Source organism: Bombus affinis, unplaced genomic scaffold, assembly GCF_024516045.1.
Source record: "Bombus affinis isolate iyBomAffi1 unplaced genomic scaffold, iyBomAffi1.2 ctg00000070.1, whole genome shotgun sequence".
NCBI classification, from domain to species: Eukaryota; Metazoa; Arthropoda; class Insecta; order Hymenoptera; family Apidae; genus Bombus; species Bombus affinis.
In genome coordinates this window covers 1080000-1094939 of record NW_026108823.1, presented here as the reverse complement: position 1 = coordinate 1094939, position 14940 = coordinate 1080000, and the positions used below count along the sequence as shown (strand labels likewise).

General features: G+C 36.6%; 1 protein-coding gene and 1 long non-coding RNA gene across 16 annotated transcripts in view; one reads left to right on the top strand and one right to left on the bottom strand.

The window, feature by feature from the left end:
- Positions 1-14940, bottom strand: part of LOC126927053 (integral membrane protein DGCR2/IDD-like) — a 386199-nt gene that overhangs the window by 211801 nt on the left and 159458 nt on the right. For 8 of the 14 annotated variants that reach the window (XM_050743408.1, XM_050743405.1, XM_050743407.1 and 5 more), the window contains exons 3-4: positions 14395-14543; positions 8199-8637 (exon numbers count right to left, since the gene is read on the bottom strand). The exons of 3 other annotated variants lie outside the window; for them this stretch is intronic. In XM_050743408.1, the coding sequence (XP_050599365.1) occupies positions 8464-8637; positions 14395-14543 (323 nt within the window). In that variant the 3' untranslated portion in view covers positions 8199-8463. Of the gene's footprint in view, positions 1-8198; positions 8638-14394; positions 14544-14940 lie in introns of those variants that run through there. 3 more of the 14 variants (XM_050743399.1, XM_050743398.1, XM_050743396.1) reach the window with 1 other exon arrangement.
- LOC126927088 (uncharacterized) overlaps positions 1-14940 on the top strand; it is a 194852-nt gene that overhangs the window by 176621 nt on the left and 3291 nt on the right. The gene's annotated exons all lie outside the window — the stretch shown is intronic.

The window sequence follows — 14940 nt, the reverse complement described above, 5'->3', positions numbered from 1 at the left end:
TTGAGAATGTGTGTCCTTGATTTTTATTACGAAGGTTCTGCTGCTTAGGTAAGATTTTATTAATTGGTGTATTTGCTCCGGGAATTGTTTCCTAATTGTTTGTAGTAGACTTTCATGGTTAATTTTATCGAATGCTTTCTCTACGTCTATAAAGAGGGCTGTGCAGTATTCCTTGTTTTCTAGTGCTACTATTATTTCGTTTATAAGCCTGTGCATTTGCTCTATCGTGGAGTGTTTGTTTCTGAAACCAAATTGGTGATCCGGTATTAGTTTTTTTGTCTCTATTATTGTTTTTATCCGGCAATATATTATTTTTACCAGTATTTTGGAAAATACTGGAAGCAGTGATATTGGTCTGTAAGATGCAGTTTGGTGCGGGTCTTTGCCTCATTTATGTAACATTTTGATCTGTGCTAATTTCCATGGTTTGGGGAAGCATTGAATTCTTAGAACTGCATTGAATATTATTGTCATTAGTCTTATTGCTTTTGGCGGAAGGTTTTTCAAGATTTTACCATTGATTAGTGTATTTTCGAGCTATCGCGGGGAGACGCGGTCGTTAGAATACGCGTCAACGGGAGTCGTAAATTCCCGTTACGATTAGAATAATCGACACCACGAATAGTTCGATCCCCGTATTTCGGTTAGGATAATCGGGGTGGTTGATGCGGTATAACATTGGTAGTCACTGAGTTATAATAATGTATATTTCCAACACTTTATACAATCACACAAAGTAATAACGCCGTTGATTAAGATACAGATAACGAGAGAAGGGTTAGTCTTGGATGAGAAAAGGAGAGCTTTAGGCGCTCTAGGCCCTTGAGAGTTATAGGAACTGTCGGAGTTCTGGATAATGTGAGAGCCTTAGGAGACTCTAGGCCGTGTAGGCACCTTGAGAGTTGTAGGAAACTCTGAGAGATATAGGAACGGTGAGAGTTATAGGGAATGCAGGAACTCTCGGCACCGTGAGAAATGATGAAGGAACTCTGAGAGATGCAGGAACGGTGAGAGCTATACGGATTATAGGAACTCTAAGCACCGTGAGAGACGATCAAACTCAGGAGAGGTAGGAACGGTGAGAGTTATAGGAAATGCAGGAACTCTAGGCACCGTGAGAGACGATCAAACTCTGAAGTTTTATTCTAATGTGAATGCGGAGGAAAGCTCGGTATGGGTGTACCCTTTGAACGAAGAATGCGGATTCGTTGCTTACATTTTCAGTTAGGAAAGTGAGGGCAATGATCCGCGATGCTGATTGGTTATGAGCAATGTTGGGAAGGAAGATAGGAGGAAGAAGCCTTCTACTAACTTGGGTCCTAGGCGACATTGTTTATGGGGAGACTCGGATTTTCCGTTAGGAAGACCTCCGCTTTTTTCGTTAGGCCACTACCTGCTTTCTCCGCAATTCTTAAGAGCACGTAATAAACCCAAGGACCCATGTGTGCGAACAATGCAGTTAGGATTTCGACTTTATGGTGGGTCCTTAGGCCTATAGAGGGTTCGAAGGACGGCACGTCGACCGTTGGCTGTCACGCCGCGCGGGATGGAGTGCAGATGTGTTGCGCGGCGTAACAATTAGTCCGATTCCTGGCGCTTTATTGTTTTTTGTTTTATCAATTATGTTTCTAATTTCTTGTGCTGATGTTTTAGGTATGGTGTATTCTTTGCCGGTTGTGGTAATAGTGGTTTGTGGATCCTCCTCCGTATGACTTTTGAGGTTGCTGTTGTTGATAATGTGTGGTGTGAATGTGTTGCAGAGGTGGTTGGAGAATTCTTCAGCTTGTTCTTCGTTGCTTCTTACCCATGTGTTATCTGCTTTTCTGATTGCTGGGACGGGTATTATCTGCTTCCTTATTTATTTCGTGGCTTTCCATAGTGAATAGTTGGTGCTCTCGTGTGTGGAGAGTATCCCTATGAACTTTGCGAATTCGTTATCGTTGTGCTCCTTTATTTTGTTTTTTATTTCCTTTGCAAGTTTGTTTAAGTGTTTTTTGTTTTCTCGAGTTCTGTATTTTTGCCATTTTGCTTTTGCTTTTCTTTTTTCTCTGATTTTGTCGAGTATTTCTTGCGGGATTGTTATTGTTTGTCTGCTGGTTGATTCGGGTGTAGTGGTTGTCCTTGCTGCTTCTTGAACAGTTGCTGTCAATGTTGCTACTGCCTGTTCTATGTGTTCCGGAGTTTTCAACGGGATGTTGCAGTTTATTTTGCGTTCTATTATTTCTTTGAAAGTTTGCCATTTGCTGGTTTTATTGCATAGTGTTTCTGGTTTGCTATAGTGTATTGGTTTGTTTCTGCATTCAATTATTATGAGTGTATGGTCGGAGCTGAGCTCGAGGTTGGGTGTTATTTTTAGTTTATTTGTGTTTAGTCCCCTTGTAACTGCAAAGTCCAGAAGATCTGGTTTTTTGTTCAGGTCAGTCGGCCAATGTGTCGGTGTTTCTGTGGATAATATATTGAGGTTATTATTTCTAATGTATTTTTCCAGTGTTCTGCCTCGAGGTATAATGTTTCTTGACCCCCATAGCGTGTGCTTTGAGTTGTAGTCTCCCGCTGCGATGTACTTGTCCCCTAGGTCCTGGAAGTATTCTTCCCACATTTGTGATGTTATTTTGTGTCGCGGAGGCACATATACTGCTGACAACTGGAAGTAGTTGCTGCTAGTTTGAACTGTAACAGTAGTTCCTTGTAAATATTCTTTGTTAACTTGGCTGTGTAGATAATGTTTGATATCGTTTCTGACTATCACTGCTGTCCCTCCGTGAGCTTTTCCTGAGGGGTGTTTGGTATCATATATGGTGTAGTATGGTATTTTCAAGTAGCTTTTTGTAGTGAAGTGTGTTTCTGAGACAAGTAGTTTGTCTATATTGTTACTGTATATGAATGTTTTAATTTCGAGGGCCCGTTGTTGTAGGCCGTTTGAGTTCCAGGCTGCTATTTTTAGAGTGTCCGTTTTTTATTTTTTGCTTAGCACGTTTGTAATTAGTTGTAGCATGACTGTGATTTGTTGGGTTTGCTGTCTGAGTACTGCGTTTTGTTCGCTTATCATTCTGGATTACGATGTTATCTAATTAATTGTTGTCTATTTATTTTGGTACTTATATTAACCATTATTTATAACATAATATACTAAATACAATTAGTATACACAATTAGTATAAGGATTAGTACAAGAAATTTTAAACAGCTTTTTTCAAAAGAACGAATCATTTACGATCCAGGGGTTTTCTGATACTTTCGTTTCTCGTGATAAGTACTTTATGATGCAATAAAAAATTTTCTCTGAAAATTATACTCAAGATCAATTTCATGATCCATTTTCTCTAACAGATCTCCATCTTCCACAGCTACAACAAATAATTTTTTGACACTCTATACATTTAACATCGATTATAATTCTGATAATTGAAACACCGAAAATCAATGTGTTTATTCACTACGCCAACACAGATAACAATTAACATTGATATATAATACATGTCGGAGATGAAAGAACACCGGAACCCCTCCTTGGATTCGCGGGAATACCGTAACGTTGTAACTTAGATTAAACAAATGCCGCTCCGATTATTCGAGATTTATGATCATGAGCTTGTGCTCGAGGCGACAATCAATCGCCGAACGTAGCCGCGGTCAAAGGGATGAACGTTTTATCTAACAAAGGCACAGAGTAACTCTATACCTCTCCTTAAAAGAAATAGTCGTAGCGACACGTGGCAGTAAATACTTCAATAGTTTCTATCCCGCGGCCCGCCACACGCAGATTGTGTCCTCCGGGTAAGATGATCGCCGGATGTCGGCATGCCTTTGTAGTGTATGTTTAGCTAACGTGAGAACCCGTTATAGATCTTAAGATTTAGTCAAGCGAAGTCCTCCAAATAGACTTTGTTGCAACTACGGGAAGATAGGAGAAACCTACCTTCCACGAACGATGCCCCCCGTCAACAACCACCCCTCAAGGGCGGTCAGCATCTCTTTCAAAACGCCGATATGGAAATCGACAAATTAGCAACAGCGCTAATTTCCCTCACCTTTGGTACGAAAGCTTTCGTTGACGAATCCGGGGATCTCATGTCCTTAGACACACCCATTATAGTTTTCCTCGACGGCATCATCGAGACGGAGATTCTTTCTTTCGCACGATCTGATCGACGAGTGACAGTACCACCTTACAACCAGTGAATACCTCACATCTAGTTAACAAAGAGTTAGACTTGAACTGTGCGAGAACATACGTTTATCATCCCGTGACCGCGGATTCGTTTCGAACCTAAGATCATTATCACTAGTGCTACGAGTGCCTAATCTTGTTGATAAGCCTGTGCTAGTAAACTCTTTATTGTATCACGGCAATGGCTAATTGTAATGAGAATTCATCAAACGCCCCTCTCCATAATCCTGACCCTAATCCGACATATATATTCGACGATATATATCTGAAAGAATAGAAATTTCATTTAATCGACTATATGACCATACTCGGTTAAGTACCAACAACGACTATCTATCAACCTTATCTTACTTCCTCAAAGATATAGAAAGACTTTAAAAATATCAGCCATGTGATTTGGTCCTTTAAAATTTGGAAGTAATATAACGATAAAATACCATCAAAACCTTTAAATTTCCAATATTCAAGAGAAACTTGAAATCTCGTTTATTTACTCAGCAACAAAATCTTATTTACCTTCAGAGAACCTATACAATTTTTGCACAGTTCAATATCTCTCCTTTAAACAAAACATCAAAGTATGTTATTCCTAACTTCAATGGGCTCAACTCAATTTTTTGATCAATTTCTCTCGTCCTATACGCTCGTTTCAAAGCTTATAATACCATCTACACCTTTGTCTTGTGTTCCATCCATGGTTCCTATGCATGCAATTTTATTATTAGGATTATGCAATTTATTATTATTCCAAAGGATCTTCGCATTTCTGTTTCGCTCGTGATAGGTATTCACATCTGTTTTACCGTGCTGTTTCATCTTCTGGGAACGATATGGTCGGAAATGTTATGATGTTGAATACGCACAGGTCGTTAAACGAGAATTAATTCAAGATAGATTCAAACGGAGTTAATTAAGTGATCCCAATTCCACCGCCTTGGGGGCTGAACGCGTTTTCCTTCCGAACGGTTCGCTCGTGTCGAGTGATGCAAATTTCAGCAAGTGTTTCACCTACGTGTTTACTATTAAATTTATTTATTTGTTTTTTATTTATTTATTTATTTTTTTTGGCTCGGTTACCTTCAAAGTATTTTGCGTATTTATTGAGCGATTTTTAAGGTATTATTTCTTATATTATTGGAAACAGTAATAATTTTTAGATTAGTAACAAAAGATACATTTAAATTTTATACAAATTTTAAGGAAATTGGCATAGAGAAATACCAAATTACTGACATTCCTTGTAGTATGTTATTTTAATTTTACGTAATAAAATAAGGTGTTTCAATTTGAATTCATTAAATGCTGTCTTAAATATTCAATTTGAGAATTCTTTGGAGAAAGTCGAAAAAGATTTAGAACTATTCCCTAATCGATAAATAAACGCTTCAAGAATTGAGAACCACTGACTCAGGGGAACTCAGTTAATCGAGTAATACGAATAGTTCCGTGATACTGCAGAAGCCATTTACTACGTTCGCCTAACATGATTTCATCGATAAAAGAGAGATCACTACTTCTTCCCTATACTTGATACGTAAAAATAAAAATCTTAAAAAAAAAACTCGTTGCCGAACATTTATTTTCGTTCTTTCTGATAAAAAAAGACCATTTTTGTAGTCAGAAACTTAACCGAGCAGCTTTCTCAACACACCGAAATTCGAACATTTATTACACACTTCTTATTCGGAGACAATGAGAGGAAAAAGATTATAAGATTCTATGGAAAGATTATGTTAGAAGAAAGCTGTCAGTATCTAATAGGGTGGTCCTTCTATAGTACACACGTATACCTATAATAGCACAATAATAGATTACAACGACTACAACATTTATACGTATTTATCCCACAGTTTTTAATAAACTATGAGTTCCATTTAGTTACATTTAACAATCTAACAATATAGTCTCCCCATATCTAATTTATTCCTTAACTCATAAAATATGAGCTTTAGCATATAAACAAAGCATAGTATAGTGAATGTTACAACTAAAAGAAGATAAAAGAACATACTTTTTGCTTCAAATAATTAAGATAAAATTTAGATACGGGGCTTTCAGCTTATGAAAGTCGAAGAGAAGATATATATTCCATTTGGTCATATTCTATTTAAATTCGTAACTACTCGTTCCATTTACGTTATTAATAAAACATTTTTATCGACAAGCTACCTAACAGAAAGACCTTTTTGTCACTCTAAATTGCCTCAAAAGAAAATCCCTTGTCAAACATACCATGTTTCCCGTACGAAAATCCAAAAAGGATTTTCCAAAAAGATATATTCAGTGAACCATGGTTCGTGACTGGTGAGCTTGAAAAGAGATGAAGCGTTGAAGCGTCAAAGTTGATATTCCACCAAGCTCTCGACCCTTCTATCTCAATAATCCTGATCAAAATTCGAATGAACTACCCAACGAAACGATCACCGTTTTCTATAGAATCTCTTTAAGCATTCTTCATTAAGGAATCGTCAGATTTTACCCCATTACGTTCTTCCATCACAATCTTCGTAATGATGAATAAAAAAATAAAAGCTTTTAAAACCCGACAGCGCTGTCATTTTCTAAAAACGTCGTCTTTATACTCCTGATGGCCACGAGCACATCCGATTACCAAATATAAAATGCATTGTGAGTGTGTCATCAGCATAATTTTCGTGAAAAGAGCAATTATTCTTGATAACTATAATTTGTAACATAGATTAAAATCGCTGATTTGATCCCTCTGATATTGTTGTCTTATGAGAGTTTCGCCTGGTCTTAATTGGTTCTGTTGATTCTTATCGTTGTGAAAAGTCGATTCGCTATATATCTTTTGTATAGAGAACTATTATGTGATGTAAGAGTGTAATGTTGTAATATTTGTGATCCTTACTTTATTAATTTTGTCACTGAGCCGTTCTTTGGTTCGTTGAGCAGTTCATGTTCCCTACTTGTTTCGCTTGGTACTTTCATAATTTTCGTAATTACAATAAAAGGTTTAATTTGTAATAAGTTAAAGATTTGGTCCCTTGCTTTATGATGTACGAGAACCTTTGAACTAACAACTTTGAAGTGACAATTGAACGAGAACTGACAAGCTTTCATTTCAATCTATATTTAAGATATTTAATATTTAATCGGTTTTCGTGACACCTAATAAATAATAAATAATAAATTTGAAGGAAAAAAAACAAGAGATTAAGAAAAAATTCTGAAAGAGACACAAATCAGTAGTATTATTTTATATTACTTTGCGAATTACTTTTCAAGCATAAAAATAGTTTGACGGTCACTTGTAGTTCCTTCCTTGCCATTTCATTTATTAAATTCGTTTAATTTCGTAAACAAAATAGCCAATCGTGGCGAATTTGGTGTTTAAAATAGAATTTTGTCATACAGGCTGGTTGGTAATTGATAGTACAAGCGGAAAATTGGTGATTCTACTCGAAAAAAGAAGTCGAAAATATAGAATAAACATTTTTCGTCTGAGACTTTATTTTCGAGAAAATCGACTTTGAATTTTTGATCGGTATGCGTGCAACGCGTGCAACATATTGGAACGGTTTATCAACATAACGTCAATCGAAACACAATCTACAATAAAATCCGTTATAACGAAACGTGATAAAGTGCACGCGTACCGAGCGAAAATTCAAAGTCGATTTTCTCGAAAACAAAGCCTCAAATGAAAAATTTGTATATTTTCGACTTCTTTTTTTTTACCAGTTACCAACCACCCTGTATATCCAACAGCTCACTTTTTCTTTGTAAATATTATTAATAATTTTATCAATTTTTTATATTTCCATCCTTCATACAAGTGACAATGAATCATAAAATTTTCATAGAAATCACAAAGATTAGGGGATAAGTATACCACTATATTTTCATATATGTATATGTATGTATATTCCCAAATTACATGATAGAATATGAATAATATTGAACAAAATATAATCAAGTATACAGTACCATGGAAATACAACAGATTACAATTTTCTACCTGTCACCGATTCATCGTCATCTCCTTTCATTCTTTTGACATATATAAAAACAAATTAACCCGTCTGAAATAATCATACCTCGCTCTTTGAATACAAAAATCTATTCAAATGAAATAAAGGGGAAGAAAATAAGAATAAATATAATTACTCAGGTATAATCTTCTCGAGGTATAATTATTCAGTTACAAATGATTCTTCGTTAACACACTACATTGTACACCACTTCTTTTCCCGGTGGCTGAAGCTAATCGTCGACGTTTATAAGGTACGAATTTTGTCAACGGCGCCATCGGAATCTTTATTGAGAAATTAAAATATTACAATTGCCATCACTAAGCTCAGCGTCCACAATACACTATGTTTTTCAAGTTTAGGTGAACCATCGACGATAACCACATCAGATCCGGACCAATACTCAGTGCCAACCTCATCCAGGCATTCGAACTCGCAACATCGGCGTCCAACGCGGAATCTCTTGCAGCTCTGTAATAAGAAGAAATCGATTAATTGTACGGATCAAGCGTCACTAGACTACTCGAAAATTCAGGTCATTCAAAGAATGAAAGAAGAAAGAATTGCTCCAATTCCACCATTGCTTTAGCAAAACTAGTATTTGAGAACCATTGGTCAAATATATTATAACACTAAACGTACATTTCGGGAACAATAATTTGTGCTACGAAACAGAATACGATAAAGTTCAAAGGTTACATCGATTTTCAAAATTTTATAAATTCAGGTGTATGACAGTATCAGTCAGCTCTTTTTCTGTCCCCAAGCGCCAAAATTCATTCCGACTACCATTTTACGTATTTTACAGAAGTAAGCCTTCATTCATCTCCCATTCCATCCAACAACATGCTCTCGACGTATTATCTTCTAAGTAAAATATTGATGTTGAGCCAGACATCCAACTGAATAATCTTTTCGGTGTTACTATAAGGTATTTAAAACCAGGGTTTGTGCTTATACGTTAGATGTAATACTTGGCATGAAACCTGCTTATATTGATATTAAATTTATGCATAGTAGGATGTTGGACCATTGTCAAAATGAAATTACAATACACACAGTTTCACCGTGGAAAAGTGGATCTTTCTAGCATGTCTACGAAAATGAAGGTTGGAGGGGGAGGGGAGGGGGAACTGTACATGCGCCAAACACCGTTACGTTCGTAATTTTTCACACAAATTTACAACTGTAGGGAAAAAATTATCTCTGATGTTTCAGACGTTAGAAATTGACAATATCGCATAACGGAATGCTGTGTTCTAGATATTCTATTTTTGTTACGAAAGTGGTACAAACGAAGTCCACTTAAGAATAGTACAACAAAATCGGTTGAGGTTAGGTTATCATGCAGATATCGCGGCTTTTGCTTTGGAAAGCACGCAACTGCCAGTCTCGTCGTCCCTTGTAAACGAGAGAAAGATATTGTAATTGGTCGGGATTAACATAAAACTCGTCGCATGCGATCAGATGGCCTGAATGTTTAATAAACGAGAGTAGAGTGCGTGCTACGTGGTTCTAGCAGTTTAGGCGGAAACTAATTATTGTAACCGGAGCCGAGATATGTAGCGATATTACTTTCCTCGACAAAGCGTATAAGGTGAGGAGAGAATCGCGATAAAGTAGAACAAGAGACAGGAATTCTTTACGTAAAGCAGATCTGTCAACTAGATAGAGATCCTACAGCTATAACTACAGTGAATCCGTACTCTGGCGAATTGTCGTTTCACAAATAAAGCTTCTGAAAAACGGAATTCATACAATATAACTGCTGTTGTAAGAATCTACATATCTGATTTCGCTGCCGTATTTGTCAGAACGTTTATTTATCAAAAAAACGCATCCTCTGTAATCCTCTGTAGTTTAACAAGGCACAGTTAATAAAAGAGATGGAGCGTTAAACGGTGACGATTTAATCACTGTTAAATAGATATTGGTCTCTTTAGTTAAAATGCCCTATGATCTATTTGCATCATTTTTTTTCATGCAATTTAAAATATTTAAATAAACAATATTTACCAAATATTCAAATATTTAAAGAAACAGTAGTCCATACAATATAATTTTATTTGATGGTTATTTGATATTTAATATTTTGGTTTACATACAAAATTGAAATTATACTTTGCTTGAGGACAAAAATTCTAATTGCATTCCTAACATATACCAATAATTATTGATCAAAATAGAAAGAACTGCAGGACTAGGAAGATTACTTAGCATCTTATATAGCCTGGCAAGGCTCGAACGTTTTATCTTCCTGTAGATTTTCTTTGCTTTTAGACTTTCCTTCCATTTCTCTGAATTGGTATCTTCTGTACACTATTTATAAAGGAAGAATAAATTACATGTTACATCCAAGTTACCAATCCAAATAATTTTAAGTAAGAAAAGAGATCTAATGCAGCAGTTTCCACTTAAATATAGATCCGACGATTATTTACGAACAAATAGTATAAATCTTTTAGCAATATGAAATTCGCAATATTTATTCAAATATTTATATTTATAATACGCCATTAGCAAAGAAGACATGTTTGCGTGCGTTATCGATTTTACGCTTTTGCCACGCAAACATGGAAATTGCGATTCAAAATTGAATTTGCACTGGAAACGGTTGAAGTTCCCGACTTCACGTGCCCGAAGTGAACGGACAGAAGGATTGAGCTGGAGAACGCTCTTGGTGAGAACATAGACGTGGACAATCTGATCGCCACGATGACCGCCAAGAACGAGAGCTGAGATAAATTCAGGCAATTTCGCAAGACCGTCATGTCTCACAGGAGGGTGACAGCGAAGGCCTTGAAGGAGGCAAGGAGGAGAACGAGAGCAACAACAACTACGCGGAGCAGTGAAGGCAGAGATACAAGACAACAAAGAACCACAGAAGGAGATCAGCCCAGTATTCTGAACTAGCTGAGAAGATGACGAGAGCAATACAGAATATACAGAATAACTGCCAGAAGAAGAAGATACAACGGGGCATGAAAGGACAACCCTGATGACTGGCGACAGGTTTTACCGGGGTTGTCTGTCCTCGAAGCAAAGGAAAAAGGAGGAGGGGTTTTTAGTGGGTATGGCAACAACATCCGCCCGAGTCCCACATAACCCAGTGATGCGGATCACTGGGTATGCGTAACAGCATTTCCCCTCCTCACGCAAAAAAAAAAAAAATAAACTATACACTCTATCAATTTTAAGTTGATAATTTCGTTATTATATAATTTTTCTTAGTCTAAACTGAATCCAGGAAGAAGAACTTTCATCCAATTACATACTTCATTAATTTATGAATTGTATTCGTTACCGTACGTACAAAAAGAAAGTTGACTGATATAAAAATTCAAAGGATAGTACTTCTAAGCTCGCGATTAGAAACAGATTCAGTTCAATGGTTTAATTTGCCATTTAATTGAATTCTCTGGCAATTTCAGCGAACTATGGGCTTTAAAAGTGTCCCGCGTTCAAACGCAAGACTTCTCCTCCACCTTTCCCTTTCTTTCAATTCCAACCTCAAGTAATTGACCTATTAATTCGATGATATATTTACATGCTTGCAAGGGATTCAAACAACTTCGTTGCGTTAAATTCGCAATTATAACCAACACGAATGTCTCAATCAATGTGCAGCTCGAAACAAATAAAAGATAATTAACTTTTCAATATAACGATTGATATGTTTGATGAAGAAAAATGTATGAATTTTTAAAAACGTCTCCTAGTACATTTAGCATTTTTATAATAAAAACGTAGAACACACACGCACACATATACTATTCCATGAAATGATTTGCACAGCAATGAGTCTAATCCTATCATATTATAAAGGGATGAACGAACTTTTCCTAATAAATATAACTTTATACAAAATCTTGTTTAAAAAAATTAGTTTTTTATTCTCATTAAATTAATTTAATATCAGAATATATAATTTTAGTCGTTATCAAAATTTTATGTCAAATGCGTTCATAGATACATATATAAATATGTCGGGTTGACGTTAAGATTTGAGTGAGGGTTAAGGGCGTGAAACGAATCCCTATTGGCGCTAGACGTGATCATTATGCAATAGAGGAGATATTTACTAGTGCAAATATGACTATGATGAAATTGGACAAGTAATCGCGATAATTAGATACTCGAGAAGCTAATGACAATGATCCTAGGCTCACTAACGAATCCGCGGTCAAGGGGATGACGAACTCTACTTTTCTTCAACGTCTAAGTTGTACTCAATGTTAATGCATGGGGCAATCACTACGTATCTGAGAGTTACTTGAATCGTCTTTGAGATCGTACGGGAGAGTGGTTCTCCATCACGGTAACGCTGTCGAGGAAAACTATGATGGGTGTGCCTAAGGGCACGAAATCATCGGATTCGTGGAGAAAAGCCTTCATTCGGAAAGTGAGGGAAATTGGCGTTACTGTTAATTGATCAATTTCCATGTTGGTGGTTAGGGAAGCGTGCTAACCCCCCTTAAGAGAGAATTCGAGAAGAGGAAGCGTCGTTCGTGAGAAAAATAGATTTCTCCTATTTTCTCGTAGTTGGGACGAGGACTGTTTGTCGGTTTGAAGGACTTTAGTTAAACAAATCTTAAGATTTATAGCGGGTCCTCGGGCTAGCTGAACATGTACTGTGGAGACGCGTCGACATCTGGTAATCATCTTACTCAAAGAATAGAGTCTGCGTGTGGCGAGCCACGGGACAGAAATCGTTGAAATGCTTACCGTCGTGCCCCGTCCTAAGTATTTCTTTTAAGGAGAGCTATAGAGTTACTTCATGCCTTTGTTAGACAAAACGTTCATCTCTTGACCGCGACTACGTTCGGCGACTGGTTGTCGCCTCGAGCCCGAGCTCACTATCATAAATCTCAAATAAGTACAGTCGAATCGAATGACAACAGTTTCTTAATTCGGCTATGGTGAAATCTAAATTACAGTACTAGGGGTCTTCCCAAAGTTCCGAAGGGAAGGTTCCGGTGTTCTTTCATCTCCGACAAATAAATGTCTAATCCTATGTATTTATTTCAACTGAAATCTTAACTTAAATATTTATTAACAATATTCTGACGAATATGCAATGAAAGACAAAAACAACTTTATTTTTCTTATAGAATGTCTCATGCTTCTTACTCATTTTATGTTTCTCGTTGTCAGTGCGTAACTACTTATCAACCGCATGAATGCTAAGTTTTACTACTGAGAAACGAAGAGACATATAGATGCAAATATACGCTACCTCGCGTGAAAAAACATCAGATACATTAACCAGAAGGAATATCCGATACATATAAAATTCATAGCGTAGTTATTTATACATACGGAATATTTCTTTCTGTATGAAATATTCTTTCTTCTGAATTCTTATTATAAATGTATGTCCATTTCCTACCTTAAAATGTCTCTCCTTTGAAAAACTCCATTTAAATATAACGATTAACAAAATATTACCAATAAAAATATTAAAACGAGATGCTGAAAGAACCTTTTAATGAAGTACAAATGATTATTTCAACTTTAATTCTGTTAAATTTGAATTGAATCATTTATAAACCGAACAGGTGTATAAAATTTTATTGCGTAAAAATGGTGAAGCTGAAAATTAGGAACGAATAACGAATGAGTAACCTAGTTTCATTAAAAGGTACGTGTACGTCGATCCGCGTAACAACTTCGACACTCCAATTATTATAAAGCATGTATCCTTCAGAGATTTTTTGCGCGAACGCAAGATACCTTTTACACGTGCAACTGAATAAGTGGAACGTGATTTTCAATATTTCTTCTTGTAGAACTTGTAACAACATAACTGTTTTACGAATATTTTCCCTGACACTTTTACAACGATGCGTAGAAATCTCCTTTTCTAATTAATAATTTCAGCATTTCTCTGAACAGTTTCGTTGCGATTAAAAAATATACAAAGCTTACGACGTGCTTGTTTAAAAATATTTATATGGAACAAGATTTCGAATTTGTCGCATCAATCGCGATCTCAGCAGGTGTAAATTAATTCGTTCTAATGAACGAATAAATTAAACGGCTCGTGACAAAAATTATCCCTGTCCATGTTTGTCTTTCTAAAACTAATTCACGGCGAGTTAAATGAATCGCTGTGTACCCTATTCGCGCAGCATGTGTTTTAACGACCAGCATGCAAGCGTTAACGGTGTACTTTAGTTTCGCATGGTTGTGCTAAGCTGGTTGCTCTTAGAATGAGCATATACTTACAAAAGGAGGTGAACAGAAGATAGCCTTGCACCATTTTGGCTCCGAATGGTAGCAGACGCAGAGGCTGCAAACCGAAGGTCCCGGCACATACAGCAGCCCATGTGAGATAACTTGTCCTTCGAAATCAGTACAGTTTTCTTCTAAAGCCACTGAAAACGATTACCAACGTCAATATCTTTGCCCCTCGACAATCGTACGCGCAGTTACGCTAACCGTTTTAACACCACGCAGCGTGATCGCTCAATTCGCGTACCGTGGTAAATTGTGCCACGACGTATGGTCACGATCATTAATTCGCAACGCGCTCAAGCGAGCTCGTCGTGAGTCATATCAGAGTTTCCTCTCGTAATTACTTGTTTTTCAAATAATCATAAACCAAATAAAAAAAAACCAATATAAAAAATTACCTCTTGAATCGGAAAACCAAATCCTGCATTATAGAATGTTATCGCGCAAACGAAACGCAGAGCATAAATATTTCGCAAACTTTTGAGTGTTTGTTGTAACGCTTCCAGTATAACCGATGAAATGAAGCGCGAGCACATC